Source organism: Phaseolus vulgaris, chromosome 3 (assembly GCF_051622355.1).
Source record: "Phaseolus vulgaris cultivar YP4 chromosome 3, ASM5162235v1, whole genome shotgun sequence".
Classification (NCBI taxonomy): domain Eukaryota; kingdom Viridiplantae; phylum Streptophyta; class Magnoliopsida; order Fabales; family Fabaceae; genus Phaseolus; species Phaseolus vulgaris.
The window spans coordinates 42,307,356-42,332,643 of record NC_143500.1 but is presented as its reverse complement, the minus strand read 5'-3'; the positions used below and the strand labels follow the sequence as shown (position 1 = coordinate 42,332,643).

At 33.8% G+C, this 25,288-nt stretch overlaps 1 protein-coding gene across 3 annotated transcripts; it reads right to left on the bottom strand.

The window, feature by feature from the left end:
• Window positions 1–172: 172 nt before the first annotated feature.
• On the bottom strand, window positions 173–10,548 carry LOC137807722 (uncharacterized). 3 transcript variants are annotated; one of them, XM_068608487.2, is made up of 9 exons: window positions 10,279–10,548; window positions 7,903–8,229; window positions 5,091–7,729; window positions 4,834–4,958; window positions 2,790–4,553; window positions 2,327–2,375; window positions 2,000–2,241; window positions 1,592–1,693; window positions 173–844 (listed from the first exon to the last, which is right to left on the bottom strand). In XM_068608487.2, the coding sequence occupies exons 2-9, from the start codon at window positions 8,093–8,095 to the stop codon at window positions 616–618; spliced, it is 5,343 nt and encodes a 1,780-aa protein (XP_068464588.2). In that variant the 5' UTR covers window positions 8,096–8,229; window positions 10,279–10,548; the 3' UTR covers window positions 173–615. The 3 variants fall into 3 exon arrangements, with proteins under 3 accessions (XP_068464588.2, XP_068464590.2, XP_090155623.1); XM_068608489.2 differs by having other exon boundaries at window positions 2,790–4,457; window positions 10,279–10,544; XM_090299497.1 differs by having other exon boundaries at window positions 9,196–10,396.
• Window positions 10,549–25,288: the final 14,740 nt, after the last annotated feature.

Sequence of the window (25,288 nt, the reverse complement as noted above, 5' to 3'; positions counted from 1 at the left end):
AAAATTATTGAGATGTAATTATTCTACTTAATACAAATTCAAGGAAATACTTCGAAATTGATAATAACATTCAGTAAATACCGAACAATGGATCAACAGAAAATATTCAGCAAATACAGAACAGCTTATGGTAAATTAGTAGATTGCACATATTATATTAGTACATACAAAATAAAGGAAAATGATTTAGAATTGGAATTATGGAAATAATTAAATAAATAGTTAAGATCTTATGTTCTATAAAAAAAACAAATAAACATTGAACAGCTCATGCTTAAACTAATCAGCTAAAACCGAGCCAAATGGTATGATTAAAGCTAAGTAAACTGCATATCTTATCTTAATATATACAAAAGGCTTGGAACCTGAAAACCAAAGGTAAAAGAGAACTAGATTGCGAAGATCTAGACATACATACATTCATATATAGATTGAAAAGATCTAACAGCCTCCATGGTTGAGGAGGCAATCTAGTACCATTCTTCTCCTACACTGCCAGTTGTATGGTTCTATGGCGATGAAGTGCAATAATATAAGTTGAAAGAAAAAGGACCATAAACAGGATGTTGTGGAGACAACTGACCAAGAAAGATGGAAAAATGAATTAATCAATTATCAAAGTGAAAGACATTGTACCCTGTCTGGCAGATTTCTAGGCATTGGAACTGCGGTAACATATTTCTGGGGGCATAATTTTTGAGCATTTGCAGTTGAATCAGATGAGGTTTCTGCCACATCATTTTGCCCCCGACCATGGAACTTGGCGAATCTATTGATCACAGAAAATCTTTCTAAATCCTGACATTCCACTCTCAAGTCCAAAACTGAGGCTCTGCTATCCAATCTGCATCATCAATATGAAAATGGTAAAATAATACGTAAAAGGATAGAAAAACAAAAGCAACAGACAGAAAAAACTATATTTGAAGAAAAAGCAGTAGAAAGTGGAGAAAACAGCCCAATGTTTCACCTCCCAGTATATGAGCTATGGGATATTGCAGATCATTACCATGTAAAATCAAACGGTAAAGAAAAATAAAAAAATAGGTGGTGCATATACTGCTATTTTAAAAAAGTTTAGTAAATTTACAGTCCATCAGGACAGGCTTGTTAATACCCTCTTTTTCCCCGCAACAAATCAGTATGAAATAACTCTCATGAACTCATTGACATGATTTTACTTCTATGCTTTTTAATCATGCAGTTTACATGCTGAAAACTTCTACCATCATTAACACACTTGGTTTTTTCTACAGTGACACAAGTGAACTAGGATATCCAACCTAAATTTTCCAGAAAAATGACCTGACTGTATATTTCACAAGCAACTGAACCCATTCTTCAGATAAAAAAGTAAAGTGGTCTGAAAATATTCCGTATATAGTGTCAAATCAATTGTTCCGTGGAATTTATTACTACTGAAGAACATTAAAAGGCCACGTGTTATAAAACTATATTTATTCAGACATAACATCAAAGCACCTATTCAAATGCACTCATACACAAATGACCCTGCGTATGAAATCTGTTACTCATACAAACCAGCCATAGTATTTGCCAAGGGCATAAGAAAAATAAACACTGATAGTACCTCAATATATCATTTTCCAGTTTTCTCGCTCTACCATCAAAGTCTTCCACTTTCAAATTGTACTGGTCAAATTTCTCAGATGCTTTAAGCTTATCAGGCATGCTACAGAACAAACCAATAAAAAAAATTAATTGTTGTGATATAAACAAATCCAAACATGGAATCATGCATGTATGGCCAAGATTAAGGGCTTTTACGGTGCTTATTTCAGCCTAGTATATGGTTCGTGCATGTGTTTGGTTAAGCTTGTGAAAGTAGCTAATGACTCTTCTATAAGGTCTTTTTGGCCTATTTCAATATGCTTTGTAGTGAAGCTTGTAGAAATAACCTTGTTAAATAAATGCTCAACTAAGTTGTTTACTCATTGATCAAATTTCCCAATTAAAAAAGAAATAAAAAAAATCTTACAGGCTTTTGCTTCCAGGGGACATGATTGTGTCATTTCCTCTTTGAGAGATGGAACTGCATGCGTCTCCTAACACTAATCTAGCAACAGAGTAGACCAAACTTTCATGATGCAACTTGACATCTGCAGAGAGAACTACAGCAGGAGGGGGATTAAGTAGTTGCTGCATAAGCTGTGTCGTTAACACAAGTCTTCTTCTTGACTTCATTGGAAAATCTTCAACTAGCTCAGCTTCATCCTCGATCTAAAGTCATATATAGAGCAGCATGAACTTCTAGTAGCAAATGAATAAAGTTATTTAGTTTAGACTGGTTTAATTATGAACAAACCTTCTCAACCAATCTATTTGCAGCTTGGGCCCAGTCTAATTCTGCAGCACTGCCAAGTAATAAAGAACCTCAATCTCAGAAGTTAGAAGCCAAAAGAAAAACTGATGAATATAAAACAAGATTTGAACCTCAATCTCAGAAATTAGAAGGTAAAAAAACACTGATAAAAATAAAACAAGATTGGATATATATTTATATAGTAAAAACAGAGGCACAAAAATACTTATAAGAAATTGAAAACAGATCTAGCAGCTGGTGAAAGACTAAGGACCTTTTCTAACTTCTAGTCAAAAGAAATAGCAGTAGAAAATTACAAGGGAATTAAATCCACGTTTTGTTAGCTCACTTTGTGTTAAGAACCCTAAAATCAAAATCATCAAAGAACTTGGGACTAAAAAGTTGTTTTTATGTGAAATAATCTAAGGCAAGAATGTGGGATAAATCACATCATTTTGTCAAGCACCTGATATCTTGAAGCCTTTCAGAACTCTGAATCAGCTCTTTATGCCATGGTATAAATTCAGATGTGGAACTTTTACGCTTCTTTGGTCGCATATTAGATGATAAATCAGGTTCAACTGCAGGAGGAAGTAATGACTGAGAAAGCAGATGCTCACTTGAAACCGAAGTAAGCATTGGATTTTGCCCAGCATCATTGAGACTATTAACTTGCCCCATTGAATTAGCAAGATGCAAGCTACCAGATTGGTTCCTCATGATTAAAGGCTGATCCACAACCTTTTGAGTCATTGTTCGTGCATCGTACATTTGCAACATCTTACCATTTTTAAAATTTCCATACTGCTCAAACCACGATGGAGCCATCTGAGGATTTATTACAGAATGCTCACTTCTAATAGAAGTTAATTTGTTAATATTAGCATTAAGAGCATTTCTCTGACCGTATCCAATCACCTCCTGAGAAGATGCATTAGTATCTCGAGCATCACCTGCCTTTGTTGAAAAGTTTACCAAGTTCACATCTGATGGTGGCACTGAAGAACTATTATCTGACACATCTTTGACTATGTTATTGTATCCATATGATTGTTGTCCACGGTTGGAAATGGAATCTATCTGTTGCTTTTCCATCATATTATCTGAAACCTTGAATCTCTTGACATCCCGATTACTAGGATCAATCTCCATATTTTTCATGGACTGAACTTGATTTAGCATAGAGAAATTCTGATGCATGAAACTATTTGGTCTTAAAGATCGGCCAAAATCTTCAATATCTTTAGAGGTAGCAGCTGGGCTTGATTGAGGTGCATCGGGTGTATATTTCACTTGTTCCTTCATGTGTGAAGCACTTGCAGTCTCTTCAACAGCATCAACACTCTCAGACAACACCTGCTGCACGGAAAGGTTACCATCATTCTCTGAATCTTCAATACCTGGCTTCTGTGGTCCTGTAGTGGTTTCAAAAATATTATTTGGTTGGGGATGGGATGGAATCTTCAAAGCATTAGGATGTTGCTTGTTGGAAACACTTGTCCATACATTGTGTAATACTTTTGAATGGGCACCCTGTGGAGATGATGCAACAGAAGAATGAGGAGCAATGCCAGTCTCCAATGCCGAAGATTTCATGATAGGATCTCCAGCACGGATTTGATTCATACTATCCATCTGGGACATGTCCTGAGCAGATTGCAATTCAGATTGACTAGTTTGAGCTCTTTCATACTCATCTACCTGATTACTGGAAGCACTCCGATCATAAAACATTGCATTATCAGCTTGGGTGTTTGTTACTTGCCCACCAAGATTAGCCACATTCTGATTTTGAGTATGGATCCTTGGAAAAGGAAAGCCCGAAGTGAAACCCTGTGGAATATTTCCCAGTGCACTGTACTGTGAGGCTTTGTCAAATAGTTGTCCAGAGGAACCTATGTTATTTCTAAGCTCATGAGATGACTCTCGAGAAGGAAAAGTATGAGTAGCAGACAACCAAGTAGGACCCTTATCTGCTGCCTCAGATGCAACATGCTGTGGTGTAGAATGAGAAGATGTCATAGGAAGCCTTTGAGTAGGAGGAGCCAGTTGCAAACCAAAGCCCTGTGACAAAGAACCTTGATTTCGTTGAGGATGTACAGAAGACCCATCAGAAGATTCTGTATCCATCGCCCTGGAAGATAAAGGGCGGTTAGAAGTGCTTGTGTTTGTTGCAATGCCATGCTCCCTTGACTGATCCACTTTATGAAGAAGCTCAAGAATATTTTGACTACAATAATTTAACAAATAAAGCAAACAGTTGAGCTAAGGTCACCATGTACGTCATGGAAGAGTAGAGTTGTATGCAAACAAAAGAAAGAGAAACAAGTAAAACCAGGTTTTAGTGCCCAATTAGACCAGTAGTATGCATATGAAAAAGTAAAATAAACACAAGTCATGGTTACCTCCTATAAGAGAACACAAAACAATAATTTAGAATTAAATACCACATGATGACACACTAAACTTCTTAGCTCAACAAAACAAACAAAATTTTCACATTCAGCTACCTGGGTGAAGCAGTCTTGTTCGAGGCATAATTACCAACACTTCTATCATATGTAGTCAATGTTTTGGGTATATGACCAGATAACATGTTTTTTGAAGCATTGTCATCTGTGGGTTTTGAGTCAACCTGAAAAGCAGATGCATTCCTATGTCAAATTCAAAAGGATTTAACAACTTTTTGATTCTGCAATGAATAGAGAAAACTGTGTGCAATCAATCTAGTCACACTTGCATAATAAGGGTAAAGTCCTAATATTACCTTCTCTGTTTCATTATAAATCCCATCAGAATGACTGTATTTTGACTGGCCAGGATAGCTTTGGTCCTGACCTTTAAATCCTCCGATGGGTTGATGTGGTGTAGGCTGTGAATTTATGGCATGTTTGTTTCCATAAGGTTCTATGTCAATGCCGACAACCCCCGTTGGGTGATACTGAAATTTACGAGTTACAGGAGGTCTTCTATTTCCCTGCCCAGATAACTTTGGACTGTGCAAATCACCATCAAAACTGGGACTTTCTCTCAAACCACCAGTTCTATGATGTGAAGAATTAGAGGCAAGACCGTCCACTGATTTCTCCTTTTTGTTAAAGTTTTCCATATCATGTGCCTCTCCTTCTGACTTTTCGTTGTTCAATGATTCCAAAACTAAAGGATTCTTCTCCAAATGATGCCTATACTTTCCTGCAGCTTCATTTCTTCTATAGCTACCCACAGAATCTGTTTGTCTCCATACATCAACATTAGGGAGCTGATGGTTGCTTTGCCTGCTGACCCATGTGGCACATGAATTGGGTATGCCAGCAATACCATTCATACCAGAATCCTCCCCACAAACCTGCATATTACCTGAAGACTTTGCATGTTCCAACACACCAGACGAATTAGTATCAGAATCAGGCTCCCAAATTGCAGGAACTTGACTCATATCCTCTTGCACAGCTTTGTCATGATGAGGCTGCAAAACACTTTCATTTTCACGAATTTTCGTACGAGAATTGTTACTAGGAGTGGGTGATTTAATAGAATTCCATCCATTGGATCTATTGAATTGCTCACCCCTACTATTGGGGGATGACAGCGTCTGTTGATGGGTCCAAGAACCTGAAATAACCTTATCAGTTACTTCCAAGCCTGAGGTATTAGCAGCAGTTCCATAACTATGACTCCCTTCCCCAATTGGTTTTTGCTGAGGGCTGCAGTCTAGCCATTTGCCTCTTTCTAAAAACTGTGGAATTGATCTTTGAGATGAATCGGTCTGTAATCTGTCTTGCTGTTCCTGTGCAGTATCAGCACCTGACTGATGAAATCCAGGAAGACCAGAATAGTTTACAGCGGTACTGGGCCTGCTGCTGAGATCATCTGGCCACATAAAAGGCCTTGAATTTATATTAGGTGCTGACTGCAAGTTATTGTCAGCCCACACTGATTGCTGTTTACTGTCATTCATGGTTGAAGGCCGCTCAGTTCCGGAACGCTCATTATTCCGGAAACTTAGACCACTCCATTCTTCCTGTATACCCATTTCACTACCAGAAGTTTCAGCTACAGCAGACTGCATAAGTGCACTCCAACTCCCACTCTGAACTGATGGAACTCCACCTAAACTATCTGTACCATCCAGCATATTGAAACCAATTCCATCCCAAAGGCTGTCATCTGAACCAAATAAAATCTTCTCTTCTGTTGGATCTAGGGTAGCCACGTTTTGTGAAGGAGGAACCTGCGCTGCCACCTTGTCCTGAGAAGTGTCAGAAGATCCACCAAGTTCTTGCCTCCCATTAAAATCTTCAATTTGTACATCTCTTTGCTCAGAATTTACTTGCTGCAAGTTATCCATATTTAATCCACTGTTTATACCTTGAGACAGAGAACCAAACATACTTTTTCCTTGAACATCCTGTCTTGAAACTGAATTTCCATCATTTGTGTTTGTTTGATCTGAAATTGAAGCATATTGATGAACTGGAAATGAATGGCCACTGGCTGATATGTGTGGCAAAGCCGGTTTGTCACTTTGAATGCGAGAATACTGATGTTGGTGTTGGTGGTGTTGTTGATGTTGGATAGAAGAAACCTGAGATGCTGCAGGCTTATCTGCTTGAACATGAGAATACAGGTTGGGTCTTGAGCCAGAAATTGGAAGCCCGTAAAGAGACTGCTCTCCCTGATTAGGAACCAAGCCCATTAGGCGCAGTTGTTCAGGAGATAACATAAGTCCATTAGAGGACCCTTGCATAACTGCAGATGCACCATGCTGGAGCCAATTCGCATTAGACATAACTTCAGGCTGCTGCCACACAAGGTTAGATGCCTCATTGATGGGAATGCCATTAATAAGAGATGCAGAATGCCCTCCAACTGTCTGTTTTGAAATGGAGGATGCTGGATTCATAGAACTCTGTTGCCTAGCTTCTAGTTGATGAAGTTGTTGCTGCCTTTGAAGTTCTTGCATCTGGTTGAGCATTGCTTGCTGTTGTAAAAGCTGCATGTCATTCATCCCTGACTGCTGTCTAGGAAAAGACTGAAGCATGCCTGAATGCCGACCACTCATTTGCTGTTGACTTCCAAAAAAATCATAATTAACAGGAGACTCTGATGCATCAGTCCTAGTCATGTTTTTCTTGTAGTGTTCAAGACCAGGCCCTTGTTGTGACTCTAGTACAGTCATTCCTCTTGAAAGATTTGAAATGCCATGCAAATCAGCCTCTGTATCCATTCCCAAAATGTTTGCTTCATTTTGCCTTGACTGAAAAACCTGATGCCCCTGCATATAGCCATTTACAGTTGTCTGTTGGTTTGGGAGTTGATTTCTACCAGAGTCAGGCCTCAAATTTGATTGTGCCAAGTTCAAACCATGTCGTAAATGTGGTGTGCTTGGGTGTCCCTGCTCAAAATCTTGGTACGCATAATTCGATTAGTGATGGGGGGGAAGACAATAAAGTTATAACTTACCAGGTATGTTAAACCAATAGAGATTTATCAAAAAAAATGGTAAATGCAAGTGATAAACTATCAATAAGAAATAAGTAAGCTATTATATAAAAGGGGAATTTGACATTTAGTTCTACCTGATTGCTGTATATTGAAATTCTTCAAATTGGAAATAGAAGGTGCACCAGTTGGTCTCTGGCTACCAGCCCACAAATTGTTGCTTAGCCCTGGCCAATTCCCGTCAACTGCCTGTGAATGATACTGGCCCTGGGACAAGTTCTCTTGACCAAAAAAATTATGGACCCTGTCTCCTACTTCGTTTCCAGGCATAGATAACTCAGCCCACAAATTTTCAGCAAATAACTATTTATAAGAAAATGTAGTAAATCAAGGAAGATAAAGAAAAAGTTCCTCCGAAAATTATGCTGTCCAAAAATACACCTTTGAGGGACAATCATTTAATCCTGGAAATTATTAAAGGAAAAGAATTAGAGTGCAAGCAAAAATCCATTTGTATATACTTATGCATAGAATGTTGTGAAAGCACAATGTAAAATAACAACTGACATCCCATGCAAGATGAAATACTTGATCACTATTAATCAACTGCACCATGTATCGCACAGAATACTGAGGATTAGTGCAAAATAGTGAGATGCAAAAAATTCACGCACAAAAAAACATTATAAGGCAAGAATAGGCTTCCAGGAATGAATATTGAATGTGATAAGCATTGTGATGCACAGTGAAATTACCTATAAAAAAAAGCCCTATAACTTTTATTTGTTTGTGGGTAAAAATTTTGGACTACTACTTCTTAACTGAACAAAAGCACATGTCTTACGTATCAAATCCTTTGGTAAAGTGTAAGACAAAGCATAGAAGTTCAATTCCAACATCAAGATTCTGTGTTCCTTCTTAAATGAAGAAAAATATGACAAAAAAGGAAGAGAAAATATGAGAAAAGAAGGAATGCAGTTCCAACTTCCAAGTTATAATACTGGAAGCACCTCCAGCATCACAAGGTCAAATCACTAAGTATATTAGGCACTCTAAGCCTAATCCATGTTTTTCTTAAACATTCTTGTACTACAGGATTTTCTCCCTTACTTGCACTGTAACTATTATACAAGCCTAGTATTGAAAAACTAAGGTTCAAACAGAAATTATCCTCCTCAAAAAATGTCTACTTATAAAAAGGATTTCTTCTTTCTGGACCAATGTGTCACCACCACTAACAAATAAATAAATATATAAAATATGCTTAGCCTTCACCCTCTTCGGCTAATTGAAGGATTGGTGCACAAAAGGAATTGAATTGGAGAATATTTATAGAGGCTGCAACAACTTCCCAATCAACCATGGTGAGAATCTTGAGAACGAAAGAAAGAACACACTTTTAAAAGTGAAATGCATAACCTCAAACATACTTGCTCCAAATTAATGTGCTGGTAAACCAGAGGCATGCAGAAAATGGGAATAAAAAAACCCACTGCAAAGCTTCTGCTTTGTATTCCCCATATGCAGCTTCACCTTTTCTATTTACAAATGCATGTTATTCTAGTAATGGCATTCAATATTACTACCGGCGTTTTCACATACTCGCACCCCTTAGTTTTTAACTTATCGTCCTCAAGACATCTTAGAAATGCATTGCATTTACGGAAACTGGCAGTTATTTCTCAAAATTGAAAGCAAACTCCAACTATTTGCAGCATGGTAACCAGAAATATCCCAACAAATGAACTTATCCAAGATCTTCAAAGCTCTCCCCTTTAGTTCTGCACGTACACATACACTTCAACTACAGCTATTAAAAAGTGGTTTAGAACAAAATTCCATCATCTCTGCTGCCAGTTCCAGGCTCATATTGCACCCACAAAGATAGAATCTGAAACCAATCTTTAACACCTATCCTAAAATTAACCGAGTATAATCTCCTTGCACAAATCACTTAGGTGAATCAATTTGTCAGCGGAAGAAACCCTTCCACTTCACTTTCCACATACTATAATGTTATATAAGTATGCCAAGAATTCACACTCTCTTTCCTAATACCGTATAGAGCGAGAACTAGAAACAAGGTAATTGAAGCAATCAACCACGAAAATCCACAATCAAATTCGCACAATTCACCTGAGCTGAAACATTCTAACTTCTTAAAGAAATGGGAGGAAGCTAAGCACTCAACACGCAATTACTATTCCCCTTCCCCAACTCTCCCATCAGCTGAGTTTGTCTCAAAACAGAAAATCGCTCGAAAATCTCAAAAATACGACCCAGACGCAAAAGATCGGAAGCGCGGCACAATTCGAGCTCACAATCAGCATTCAAATTGATGAAACAACGCAAAACGAGTGCACATGCTTGCGAATTGGCGCCCAACGCGAAAAGCCAGAGACGCAAGCGCAGATTTGGTTTTTCTTTTTATTTCTTTAATTTTCTCAAAGAAAGGGTTCGTAGAGAAAGAAGGCTAGGGTTTTGAGAGATAGAAAGATAGCCCGTGAACTCACAGTGACATTGAGAAGGCTCCATTGAAGCTCCAAATTGATCCCGCGAGAGTGTTGAAGAAGCATGCGTTAGGGTTTGAAGCGGTGGGAAGCAGAAGAAAACAGGACTCTCTCAGCTCACACAGATAAAGTGATCGAAATAGTGCGAAATTTTCAACGAACACAGCAACAATACTCAGGCTCGGCCCCAACGTGAGGCTCGGCGATCCGAAGCTCGTTGCTTCGGATCCGAAGCTGGGCTCTTTCAGGCTTTTTTTAGAAGATAGGTTGTATGAGCTATAGTGAGCCCAAGAGGGGAAGATAGCACGTGAAGAGTTGTTGAAGGTAAATGACACATCCAATTGAATTTCGACACGTGGCAAAGTGACGGCACAATCCCTTTTTTGGAGCGGGAATAAACTGCTGGGCGAAAAAGCCCAATCACTTTGTTTCAGAAAAACGTGATAAAATAATTGCTTCTTTGAAAACAGTTCATTATAAACATTTATCAAAACAAAACAATAATTTATTTATTGTAGTTACTTAAAAGTTTAACTCTCAATCATCTAGTTGACTTTATTTAGTTTTTATGTTTGAATTCAAATTATTATTTTTTATAAGTCTAACTATAGCTTATATATTAAAATATTTATTATTTATTGTGTATAATGCATGAACTGAAATGTTAGTTCATTTTAACAGTGAAAAATGTATAGATTTTACTTCAGAAATAATTAGAAACAAAGCTAAGCTGACGGCACAACTAACCTTTATTACAAAGTAAATTAAAGGCTACTTTTGAAAACTTAGAGAGCGGGTACCTCTTTTCTCTTTATTATATTCTCTTGCATCTTTTCCTTTGCATTGTAACAACTTCATCTAACTTTTGGTAGGTTTTTGTTTCATTTTTTATGTAAAGTATGTCTTCAACAAATGTTCTCTACAGTACTTTAATTGTTAGTATTATAAAGTATTGAACAATAATGAAAGCATGAATGAAATGATGTTTGAATGTATGAGAGAAACAAATGACAAAATTTCATGTGATTAATTCATTGTTTGTTGCCCAAGCCACGTGGTAAAGTTTTTTTTTTTCACCAGCCTTGTGCTATGATCCCTAGATGTGGAGTTTCAGAGGTTATATGGAGAGATTTTGTCATTTAGTAGGCGATGCATCATCATACACTGTAGCAACTAATGATTGTAAGAAAAGATATCAAAATAAAATCGTACAATAGTAAACTTTGTTAATAAATAAAATAAAATCGTACAATAGTAAATTTTGTCACCCAAGTTGTTGGGTTTGGGTTTGGATTGTTAGAGAATTTATGATTAGGGAAATTAGAGGATTTGAGAGTATGTGTAAAATTGTTTGAATTGGGATTTGAGTGAATTTGTGAGAATGATTTATTGAAGTTTGTGATGATAGTTGGAAGAAAACTTACAAATTATTTATAAATTTATTCTTGTTATTAACAAATATTTGAATAATAAATTATACATTTTTTTTTAGTTTTGAATTAATTAAGTTTTTGTAATATATAAAATCTATAATTGCTAATATTTTTAATGAAAAATTAAAAAATATAATATAAAATAATTTTGTATTTAATTAAAATAATGTTATTAAATATATTAAAATTTATGAAATAATAATAATTGTTATATACATTTGTTATTTTATATAACTATATATATAACTATATATGTTTTATTGATATTATAATTTTATTTTATTCTTTTCATTATTTATAATTATGTATTTTTATTAATAGTATAATTAAATATTTTTGTTACATAAATTTATATAATATTTAATATATTAATTTTGTATATTGTATAAATATATAATTATATTAATAAGTATAATAGTAATAAAAATAATTAATATTATTAACAGTTTGAATAATTACTATATTTTAAAAATAATGTACAATGTAAACATATTAGTAAAATGAGATATATATAACTATGCTCTGGTGCATGGAAGGTACGCAAGTAAATTCATTGAAGTTTACGTGACACCCTCTATAATCTCTCATATAATATATGAAGTCCATGTTCCCTCCCATCTGCGCCAACCCCTAAAAATACAGCACAAGTAAATGTTTCTGTAATGAGAGTGTATTAAAAATATTATAGAGTATTTTTTAATAAATATAAATGTTTATTACATTCATAAAGAATGGTGATTTAACTTTAAAAAAAGTATTATACAAACAATTTATTAATATTAATCACATAATATTTGGATATTGTTGGAAATATTAAATGAATTTGGTTAGCTGAAGTAACTAGCATCAACAATCCCTCAATCAACGTTAAAATACGTGTTCTAGTGTATTAGATTATAAAGATATTGTTATTAAGCCAGATAACTTTAATGTAATTCCCTTTACAACACTTGATGGTGGTGACAACCTAAGTAATGGTTCACACATGGACACAAGGACATCACTGCTAACATTAGTAGCTGGTTCTCCATCAATTGGCAAACCAAGTTGCAACGCTACATCCGCTAAAGTAACAGTTACTTATATGACAGATAAATGAAATGTATGTGTTTTAGTTCTTCATCTCTCAACTAAAGTTGTTAATAAATGATGGTTGATGTTAATACTTTCAAATGTGAAGAATTTCAGTTTCATGAATTAAATTTTGGACTCGTGCATCAACCATGTCCTAGATGATTTAGCACCTATATTGAATGATGTTTAGGTTGTAGCACTAATGCAAAAATAGAGTTTTACAACGTGTATAAACACTTATTTAAGCGGGAGCGTTGTCTACAAAAACAAATGACAATTTTGAAAGTAAGATCAACATATAATTATCATTTATTTGAAAATAAAGCGCATAAATTACTATTTAGTGGGCAACCGTCACCTATAATGGTCATTATAGACTATGTTTTTTAGGCAATCATCACCTATACATGTGTCTACCATATAGACTATGGTTATTAGGTCATAGCCGTCATTTATATGCTTTTTTATTTTCTATTCTATGTGTTTTTGTTTTGCGTTTTCTTCACCGTTGTTCTCATTGTTGTCTTCTTTGTAACTTATCCCTGTTGTCATTGCTTTCATTTCCTGTAGTGTGTCCTTATTGCTTTTTATGTTATTTTTTTATATTTTTTTGTGCTTTCTTTAAAAATCATTGTCTAAAAAGATTTCTACAATAGTGTAGAAATCTTTGATTGTTTTTCCATAAATCCTCATGACATGCTTATGTTGAAGACAGAGTAAAGACATATGTAGTAGAAGTTGTTGATTAAAAGTCATTACTAACAAAGAAGAAAATAGTATTACATATTTGAAATTTAGTTAAATGTGAACATAGAAAATCAAAATGAAAAAAAACTATTTGATATTTACATTTTTTTTTCTTTGTCTGATTTCGTTTAAATGGTATATTGCATTTTATAAACACATAAACCTTAATTTCATTAAAGAAAACATTTTTATGACGCACAATTAATTATTTATACTTCCTTTTAATATTATTATTTATTTTTATATAAAAATATTTAATTTTCAATTTCAAGTTTTCAATGCCATAAACAATAATATCATATTTCAATAAAAATAATTATAAAAAATATTTAATTAATATTTAAAATTTTAAGAGAACAAATATAGGCACGAATTCAAGTAAGTCCATTATCTAATAAGAATACATTGAACTTAACTCTAGGGCAGTTTCTTCATGCACCCCCACAATATTATGCAAAGACAAAAATAATCTTATTATTTTTAAAAAACCCCAAAACGCACGTAAGATCCACACTACTCTTTCTTCTTCCTTTGCCCACAAACTACACACACGAATTCTATTTCTCTTTGAACAGCGGCGACGCTGCTCCATCTCTTAGCACAGGAAGGTGTTTCTTTTGGTGGTGGCCGGTAGTGTCCCGAATTATCATTTTCGCAGTTTATATATAGTATTATAGACAATGCAGTTCGGTAATTTTACGAAATCAGGAATTCGCATTGGTTTTTCACATTATGGATTTGGAAATCCATAAATCTTTTGGATTGGAGAATCTGTAAATCTTTCATATCTATCAATCTGTAACAAAATATAGATTTTGGGATTCAACAATCTAGAAATCAACAATTTATTAATAATTTGCTTCCAGAACACTTCCTCATCTGGAAAACAACATGATTCACTTCCAGATTGATGAATCCGTAGCACACTCCACCACGGTGTCCTTTTCCAAATAAATGGTAAAGGTCAGTTTCAAAATTTTTAAAATTGTGGGAGTGCAGGAAGAAAAACATAGGGATGCAGGAAGAATAAGCTTACTTTAGTTTAGCGTTTTAGGTTTTCTAATCTATAAAACAAGACTGTTTTTTTTCTGCACCTCCATATCTTTTTCTGACACCTCTATACACAAATTGAAAATATATTTTTATCCTTTTTTGTCACCCCATAGACTAGTTTCCGGATTATATAATTTGGAACACATTTGAAAAAAGACTTTTGGATTACATAATCCGGAAGCTAAATAAGACTTCCAGATTATGTAATTTGGAACACATTTGAAAAAAGACTTATGGATTACATAATCCGGAAGCTAAATAAGACTTCCGGATTATGTAATCTGGAAAGTAATCATGCATATGAAAAAAGGCTTCCAGATTACATAATCCGAAATCTAATTATAAATTTAAAAAATGACTTTCAGATTACGTAATCCGAAATATTATAGAAGGACATTTTTGAAAATATATGGAGGTGAGAGAAGAAGGTATGGAGGTGCAGGAAGAAACAGTCATAAAACAAATGGACTTAGTCATCATGGACTAGAAAAACAAAATTTTTCAAGTTCACCGAGACTTTTTCTATTTGCATATTCATTTTTTTTTCTGCACCTTATTTTTTTAAAATAACGGATTTGTTATTCTCTGTTATAACAAGTATAAAAATGGAGGTGTTTAACTTTATTTTCAGAGCATTTTCAAATTTGTGCAATTTAAAAGTTTTCTAAATTAAACAATTTAAAATAATAATTTTAATTTTAGTATTATTATAAAGTGTATATGCTAAAAAGATCGAATGACCCATATTATACAATCCATAATTAAATAAAATTATTTTTGAATTGGAACATATCGTTTTAAACAAGTTTCATACTATGAAAATTGAAATAATATTGTTTAAGTTTTGAGTTAAAAAACAGACAATTCATTTGATAACACGTATTCATAAATATAATTATGAATGTCAGATTTCTTATTATAGATTTTTTTTGGTACAATTGTAGCTACAATTGATACTGAAGTTGATCTGGAATTGCACCTGCAATTTCATATTCATCCAAAAGTTAAAAATTGTGTCTCCATGACAATCTTTTATTTTCACCTTTTGAGTTTTGGGCATCTGTTGGGCCTATTTCTCTTTCCAGTTTTAGTTTCAATTTTTCTTTTATGTTTTTGTTGTTGTGCTTTCTCTTTGCACCCCAAGTATTTATATCCCTTTTAGTGCTTTTTGTTAAATACATTTCCAGTTTCTTATCTTTCACGAGTGCTATCTTCTCTCTCGTTCTGTTCTACACCAAAGATTCAAGTGTTTTCTTATTGTCTCTGTAAATATCAGCTTCACAAAGCCTTGTGTTGATTTCTTTTTATGAAGAGTGTGCACTCTGAATTTGCTCCCTCGTTCTATCAAGATTTATTTTCTTTAGTTCTTTTTACATTTCACACATTTTTCCTCTTTACGTTTTTATTGTTTTCTCTTTGACAACTTTTTTTTTTTTTTTTCAGTTTGTGATTTCGTGTTCAAATGGTTGCTAGTTAAACCTTTAATCCTAGTTAAAGTAAGAACCCTGTTCAAGGTGAAAATCTTACTCACGGTTTCTTGTATCTATATCCTAGTGAAAATCCTGCAACTCCTCTTATGCTTCTTGTTCTTGATTCAACCAATTATCATTTTTTGAGTCGTTTGGTCATCATTGCATTAAGCACAAAGAACAAGGTTGAGTTCGTTAACGGTACTACTCCCCAACCTTCAGAGACCGATCCTTCCTTATCACATTGGACACGTTACAACAACAACATGGTGTCATCCTGGCTTGTGCAATCAGTCTCTGTTCGTATACACCAGAGCATCATATGGATGGATAGAGTAGACATCTGGAATGATCTCAAGGCTAGTTTCTCACAAATGGATTTATCTCGTATATTTGATCTTTAAATGAACGCCTCCTTTCTCAATCAAGGTAGATTATTTCACAAAACTTGGGGTTATTTGGGATGAATTAGATCATTTTAGGATTGGTCCTATATGTTCTTGCAATGTGCCTTTTATTACTGTCGAAAGAAAAAGAGAGGACCAGACAATGCAGTTTTTAGGTGACTTTAATGATCAATATTACAATATAAAAGCTCGTGTCCTTCTCATGGAACCCATCCTAGTTATTACCAAAAAAAAAATATGTTGTTGTTCAACAAGAACACCAGTTTAATAGAAATGTTATTGTTGCTAATATAAAAAATGTTCCCCCTATTACTCATACCAATAACACTACCTGTCATTCTATGGAAAATTGAGTCACAGTGAAAGTGTTTGTTTAAAGACAAATGATTTTCCTAATCAAGATAACAAAGGACCCAAATTTAGCAATAAAGGATTTGTATTTACTGCAATAGAACTAGTCATACTATTGATGTTTGCTACAAGAAACATGGGTATCCCTTGGATATAAATCTCAGTATGGTAAGCTTCCTCAATTCAACAACATCACCATTGCAGAACAAACAGAATAATGGAAGAGATTTTTGCATCACTCAACATCAATATCAAATTCTCTCAGACCTTCTTAAAAATGTTCACAAGATCATATTTTAGTTATCACATGTAATATCCATAAACTCAAAAACTCCAAATTTAATGAATATACTTGGATACTAGATTCTGGTGCCACATATCATATTTGCTTTTTTTTCTGTCTAATTTTACATCATATAATCATGTTAAACCTATTACTATTAAGCTTCCTAATGGAAATTCTGTTATTACTTTTTGTCCTGGCACAATTTCCTTTAATGAAAAATTCATTCTTAAAAATGTTTTATATGTACCATACTTCTCTTTTAATCTTATTTCCATATCCCAATTGACAACATCTCTTAAATGTGAACTTATTTTTTCACATACTGAGTGTTTGATACAGAAGTCCATGACCAAAGACAAGATTGGTACAATTGATATTGTTGATGGCTTATATGTTCTCAATAAAATTGATAGCAGTATTATGAGTTGTATTACAAGGCAAAATAACATTTGGCACCTCAGAATGGGACATCCAAAGGAAAGGTTAAAAATTCTACAAAACTATTATCCTAATATTTATATTTATATTGACAAGTATTATATCTTGGATGCATGCCATCAAGCAAAACAAAGAAAGCTATGTTTCTTTCCTAGTAATACTCAAACTGCTCATGCTTTTGAATTACTACATATTGACATTTGGAGGTCCTTTTTTGCTGTATCCATGTTTGGTTTTAAATACTTTCTTACTATCGTTGATGATTTTACTAGATATAATTGGCTTTTTCCCATGCATAACATATCTAAAGTCAGGATTAGTGTTATTAATTTTGTTACTTATGCTGGAAATGATTTTCTATGCATGATTTCTTTCTCTAAATGTATTATCGACCAAATCACTTGTGTTGAGACACCTGAGCAAAATGACATTGTTGAAAGAAAACACCAACACCTCTTAAATGTTACACAAACTCTTATTTTTCAGTTTAAACTCCCTACTATTTTTTAGTGCTTTGTTGTTGATGAGCATATATTTATTCACACTCACTAGCCTTATTCATAGATTATTGGACTATAATAATAAATAAATCCATTGTTTTAATTAATATTCTTATAATTGGGTTTATTTGGGCCTTAACTATTATTATTGTTAATTTTGTGTTTTTAGAGTAAATTATCCAGAGGAAGCATCTACCTTTGTGAATGGGCCAAATATGCAAAAGTCCAAGTTGCTTCTTGAACCAAAACAAGAAACAAATTCTGAGGAGAAGAAAGAGAAAATAAAATCTACAATATCTCAGAAACAGAATTGGAAGCAAATCTTCTGCAAAATACAAGAATTATGGAAAGATAGAAACTTGGAAACGGTTAACAAAATATAAACTACAATATTCTCTCAAGATCCTTGGAGGTGAAAAGCCTATAAAAGGACACAAGCATCAAGGAGAAAAGAGAGCTTCATAGGGTTTTCTTAGTTTATTTTCTTCTTTGTAATTCTTTTGTGTTTGCCTCCGCATGGAAGGCTAAACCTTTTTGGTTGATTCCTTTGTAATTTCCCATTGAGTTCTGAGGTTTTGTTCTATACAAGTTTTGATTTTTAAGTCTTTATAGCAGTTGTTTTTATTGTCTAATCTCCTGAAAAACTAGTTTTTGTGAGAGGTTGTACTTGAACGCATGATTGAGAGTCTTCCTTATCTTAAACTTTGGTTTCTTAGTTAGTTCGCATTGTTCTAATTAATTTCTTGGGCGCATGATTCAAGGGAGAGGAGGTAAGCATTCCCATGGAGTATACGCATGGAACAAAGTGGGTATTGATTAAACCAGTAGACGCATGCTTTACTGGTGAGTTTCAGTTGAATCAGATCGGCGCATGTTCAATCTGGTTTAGCTCTGTTGGAGGATTGAGAAAAGATTAATCTTTAGAGAACCTGTGAAGAATTTAATGGTGGAAGAACTAGGGATCAACCGCTTTTTATTTGCTATTTTAATCTCTTTTATATTTTTTGCACAACTATCTCAAACCCCCTTTTTATCTTTATTGTTATTGCTAACTTCTATTGTCTGCAGATAGATTTTAAACCCTAATCAACCGATTTTACTATTGGATTCGTTGGGAGACGACTTGGGGACATTTGTCCACAATTATACTATCATCTCTCTAGTGTTAGAGAAGTCTACGCTAGAATCATATTAATTTGACAGCAAAACGACAACTATCAAATTTGGCGCCGTTGCCGGGGAATTCAATTTTATTTTGGTTATCAGGTTTTTCTTTCTTATCTGCATAATTATTTTTTTCCCAATTTTTTTTTCTGCATATTTAACCTTTATTTTCTTCCTTTTAGTTTTTATTTATTTATTATAGCAATAAAAAAACGAAAAATAAAATAAAAAAATAAAAAAATAAAAAATCCAATATTTAGGATATCTGTTATTTTATTTTATTTTGATTTGTTTTTATTTTCTTTATTTATATTTTTATCTTTATTTTGTTTTGATTTGTTTTATTTTCTTTCTTTATATCTTTTATCTTTATTTTGTTTTGATTTTATTTTATGTCATATATCTTTTATCTTTATTTTATTTTTTTTGTTTTTATTTTATTCCTTTATATCTTTTATCTTTATCTTATTTTGCCTTTATTTTATATATTTTCTTTTTTTAGTTATTTCTTTTGTTTTGTTTTGTCATCTTTATTTATTTCTATTTTTGTTTTTGTTTACTGTTTTTATTTTCTATATTTTATTTATTTTTACATAATATTTTTTTTCTTTTTTCTTTTTTTCTCTCTAACTATTTTTTTTAAAGCATTAAGTGTAGCATTTGCATTAGTTTTTATTTTTATAGGATTTTGCATTTAGGGTAGACACTTCAGTTGCTACTCTTTAAGTTTTTAAATTGAAAGCAATTCAGGGAAGACTCTGGCTAGGAAAGACTTGGTTTTTAAGTTTGTCCGCTTGTGACTCACCTCTCTTTCCTGGGAGTTTACTTGGTTTGCTTTTCAATTAAAAAAAAAGTTTGCTCTGAGGCGTCTAATAGGTGTTGGTGTCCATTACATATCTCCCCTGTTTTCAATTCTAAAATGGAAAGGAAATTAGCTGAACAAATTTACAATTATGATAATCATTGTGAGCCATATTTGCAGCAATCTTCACAGTTTTATAAGCAGCTTTTACAACAATGTGAACCCTACTTTCAACAGCCTCAAAATTATAATTCATATTATCAACAATGTGAGCAGCCTTTGCAGCAATGTGAACCCTACTTTCAACCGCCTCAACATTATAATTCATATTATCAGCAATATGAACAGCCTCTGCAACAATGTGAACCTCACTTTCAGCAGCCTCAATGTTATAATCCATACTGTCAACCGCCTTATGAGCAACCTCAACAACAATCATATTATCAGCAAAACTATTTTGATGAAAGTCAAACATCTTTTCAACCATTTGTGCAAACTGATAATACTCCTCGTAATCTTGAAGAACCAACTTTAGAGGAGTTGATGAGGAAAATGACGGAGAGTAACACAAAATTTCAAGAATGGACGGCTGAAAAAATTGCAATTCAAAAGGAAGAACCAAGGCAAATAAAGGAGGTCAACATGAAATATGATCAAGAATGGGTGGCTAAAAAAATTGCAATTCAAAAGGAAGAACCAACTTTAGAGGAGTTGGTGAGGCGGATGGAGGAGATGAACATGAAATATGATCAAGAATGGGAGGCTAAAAAAATTCTAATGCAAAAGGAGGCTGATGTTATAGCAAGAAGAGAGAAAACTGATCAAATGATTGGAGAGATTGCAGATTATGTTCAAGAGATGAAATCACCTCATGATCCAGATATAACTCTTCCAGACACTGATGGAATGTCTAACCTTGAAGCACCTACCTCTGCCATAGACACTCTCGAAAAGAAGTGGGGCATATCAACTGTTTTTAAAGTTAATCCGAATGATTTGCATGAAGTTGAGCTAGCTGAACCTAAGATTGCTACACCATTGAATGCTACTGTCCAACCTCTACTGATGGAGGAGAAATCATTGCTAAATCATGAGGAATTAAAAGTTGTGACATGTGAAGATCATTTAGTGCATCACATAAACACTGAGGATGAAAATGTGCTTGAGTTTCTAGGAGATTTTAACTTCTCCAATCCAATTAAATGTACAAATGTTGAGATAGAATGCACTAACTCTTGTGATACAGGTCTTGATAGAGAAGTTGTTGATGTTGTTATATTTGCTGAATCTACTGAACAAGATTGTGCACTAGCAGATGGCTCTAACATAGTTTTGGAGGTAATACAAGAAGAGGAAGAACAAATGTTACCCGTCCTTCAAGTAGACACTGCTAGTGGAGAAGAAGATGATATTATTCTTCCATCCTTAAAGCTTCAAAGAGTACAACCTCCATTATTTAAGGTGAAGCCCATATCACTCATTCCATCATCTCCACTGGCTACACCTTCTACCATAATTGGAACGTTTGAAAGCAGCCTTTACCAGCCACCACCACCTCTTAACTTACATTTCATTCCATCTCCCACCCCAACTAGACCGTCTACTCTAGCTAGACTGTCTAGCCTTAGACCACCACCCTTAGACGATCCTCAAACAACTAACCATATCAGATCGTCTATGATGAATAAATTTTTGTCTTCCATCTATACTCTAGAAATACCATCATCCATTCATGGAAGAAACTGTACCATTTCACACGGCCTCCAGACCTACCCCAGTTCCATCCACTAGGCTTCTTCAACATAATATTTTTGTTACATAGTTTACCAAGGTACTGCATGCTTTGGTTAGACGATCCAGTTGACAGTGTTTCTACACCACTATGGATGAAGAGTCTTGGCTTGTATTGTAAAGGGGATGGTTGAAACAGCTGCAACTGCCACTTCCCTCAAGCTGAATGAGGGAGTACTTCTTCTCTCACTTTTATTATACACATTTATTTATTGATTTTACATTGAGGACAATGTATGATTTAAGTGTGGGGGAGGAGAATGATAGTTTAGGATTTATCTTTTGTTGATTTGTTTTTGTGTTTTTTGTTTTTCTTTTATTTGTTTGAATTTCTTTTTGCTTTTGTTAAAATAAATAAGTTCTTTAGGATTGTCTAATGGCTGACATGTTTTATAATTCTTGAAAATCTTGGTTTCTTGATCTTTGTTGTTTGATTTTCTTAAAAATTGATAAATAAGTTGGTTATGAGAAATTTTGGGTTGAATCTTTTGATAGAATGTCCTTAGTGAGTTTTGAGCCTTAATTGATATATCATTTAATACTCTTTTTAGTGTGTTTTTACTCATGTTTGCTTATACTCTAGAACTTAGCTTGATTCTTTGTTTTACAATTGTGATTTACGTGCATGAATTGATATGATAGAGGCATTCTTTGTTTAAATTAACCCACTAGCCATATTAGCCTACCTTTATGATAATCCATTTGTTAACCCCTTGAGCCTATAGCCTTTTTCTTATTTTTAACCCTCATTGCAAGCCTCAAAACAGAAAAACCATGTTTGTCCCTACCTTAGAAGATGAAGGAGCGTTGAAATTATTTGGGAATAGGTTTTTGAATAAGTGTGGGGTGTATCTCATTTTCATAGTTTACCTCTTCAGTTTTAAAGAAAAAAGAGAAAAAAAAGGAAAGGGGTAAGACAAAAAATGAAAACATCAAGAAAAAGAAAAGCAAAGCAAAATAAATAAAATAAGAGTGGATCATCTAATACATTGGATTGACTGTCTACCATATGAAAAAAAATTATATCTTGAAATAAAAAGAGGAGTTGAATTGTCATAAATACTTACACTTGTTTTTAGACCTACCCACCATTGCTCCTTTGTTTTTCTATGGTTTTAAGCCTTTTTTCCCCTTTTACCTACCTTTACCTTAGCCTCATTACATCCCTTATGAAGTCCTCTTGATCTTTGATTGCATGTTTTTTTCGATTGTTATGAATATTAGAGTCTTGCTAAGCATATGGTAGTCTTTGTCTGCATGGGTGCTGAGTGTAAATACAAACCCTAATAAACACTGAGAGTTGGAGAGTGTCCAGTGAAGTTCTGTCAATTTTGATTCAACCTTCGATTTCAATTACCTGCTTGTATATTAAAATATACAAATTTCCATTCACATTTTTCTTGATTCCTTAATTTCTTGAAATTATATCATGTTTGCCATTATGCATTCTTAGAATTTGTTATTTGTTATTTGCACTGTTTTTCTTTTCTTTTTAAACCTTAGAGTGCTTTGCCCGGGAGTGCAAAAGGATAAGTGTGGGGGTATTTGATGAGCATATATTTATTCACACTCACTAGCCTTATTCATAGATTATTGGACTATAATAATAAATAAATCCATTGTTTTAATTAATATTCTTATAATTGGGTTTATTTGGGCCTTAACTATTATTATTGTTAATTTTGTGTTTTTAGAGTAAATTATCCAGAGGAAGCATCTACCTTTGTGAATGGGCCAAATATGCAAAAGTCCAAGTTGCTTCTTGAACCAAAACAAGAAACAAATTCTGAGGAGAAGAAAGAGAAAATAAAATCTACAATATCTCAGAAACAGAATTGGAAGCAAATCTTCTGCAAAATACAAGAATTATGGAAAGATAGAAACTTGGAAATGGTTAACAAAATATAAACTACAATATTCTCTCAAGATCCTTGGAGGTGAAAAGCCTATAAAAGGACACAAGCATCAAGGAGAAAATAGAGCTTCATAGGGTTTTCTTAGTTTATTTTCTTCTTTGTAATTCTTTTGTGTTTGCCTCCGCATGGAAGGCTAAACCTTTTTGGTTGATTCCTTTGTAATTTCCCATTGAGTTCTGAGGTTTTGTTCTATACAAGTTTTGATTTTTAAGTCTTTATAGCAGTTGTTTTTATTGTCTAATCTCCTGAAAAACTAGTTTTTGTGAGAGGTTGTACTTGAACGCATGATTGAGAGTCTTCCTTATCTTAAACTTTGGTTTCTTAGTTAGTTCGCATTGTTCTAATTAATTTCTTGGGCGCATGATTCAAGGGAGAGGAGGTAAGCATTCCCATGGAGTATACGCATGGAACAAAGTGGGTATTGATTAAACCAGTAGACGCATGCTTTACTGGTGAGTTTCAGTTGAATCAGATCGGCGCATGTTCAATCTGGTTTAGCTCTGTTGGAGGATTGAGAAAAGATTAATCTTTAGAGAACCTGTGAAGAATTTAATGGTGGAAGAACTAGGGATCAACCGCTTTTTATTTGCTATTTTAATCTCTTTTATATTTTTTGCACAACTATCTCAAACCCCCTTTTTATCTTTATTGTTATTGCTAACTTTTATTGTCTGCAGATAGATTTTAAACCCTAATCAACTGATTTTACTATTAGATTCGTTGGGAGACGACTTGGGGACATTTGTCCACAATTATACTATCATCTCTCTAGTGTTAGAGAAGTCTACGCTAGAATCATATTAATTTGACAGCAAAACGACAGCTATCAGTTGTACAACATGTTGTTTTTCTTATTAATTGTATGCCTACTCCGCTATTTAATAATGTTACTCCTATGGTGAAAAAATGCATAAAAAGGTTTGTAAAATTTATTCTATTCGTGTTTTTGGGTGTTTGTGTTATTCTTCAACTATCCTCGCTCACAACAAAAATGCTAGACAGTCGCGTTGTTCCAAGTGTTTTTCTTGGTTTCAAATCAAACACAAAAAGTTTCTTGTTTTTAAATCTTAAGATAGATTTGTCAAGAAATGTTATCTTTTTTGGAAACTCTTTTCCCTATCATTCAAAACATATTCAAAATAATTATTCAAGCAGCCTTTCTTTACCCATTCCTCAAAATTATGTCCAGACTCATGATGATTTTCATATGCACACTGAAAGTATTGATAATAGTTTTTCTGATAATATTTTTGAGATTGATACTAATGTTTAGCAAAGTGAGACTATAATTGTCTCTCCCAGAATATCTACCCGCAACAGAAGGCCCCATGCTTATCTCTAAGATTTTGATATGCCAAACTTCAGCAATAATACTGTAAGTACTAAACATTCTATTCATTCCTTTTTAAATTACAATTCTTTATCCAAGCATTTAAAAAATATAATAATGTTAATCTCTTATGTTGAGGAACCTCGAAATTACGAGGAAGGTGTCTTATACCCACATTGGATCCAATCTATGAAGGAAGAATTGCAAGCACTCCAAAATAGTGACACATGGTCCTTGACCAAACTTCCTTAT

What these genes read in the sequence shown, in the direction of transcription:
- LOC137807722 (XM_068608487.2), bottom strand. Translation starts at nt 8,095, where the DNA reads ATGCCTGGAAACGAAGTAGGAGACAGGGTCCATAATTTTTTTGGTCAA. An exon ending in AACAAGACTGCTTCACCCAG is followed by an intron (nt 4,554 to 4,833) that starts GTAGCTGAATGT and finishes AAATTATTGTAG; the next exon opens with TCAAAATATTCTTGAGCTTC. An exon ending in GAAAGGCTTCAAGATATCAG is followed by an intron (nt 2,376 to 2,789) that starts GTGCTTGACAAA and finishes ATTACTTGGCAG; the next exon opens with TGCTGCAGAATTAGACTGGG.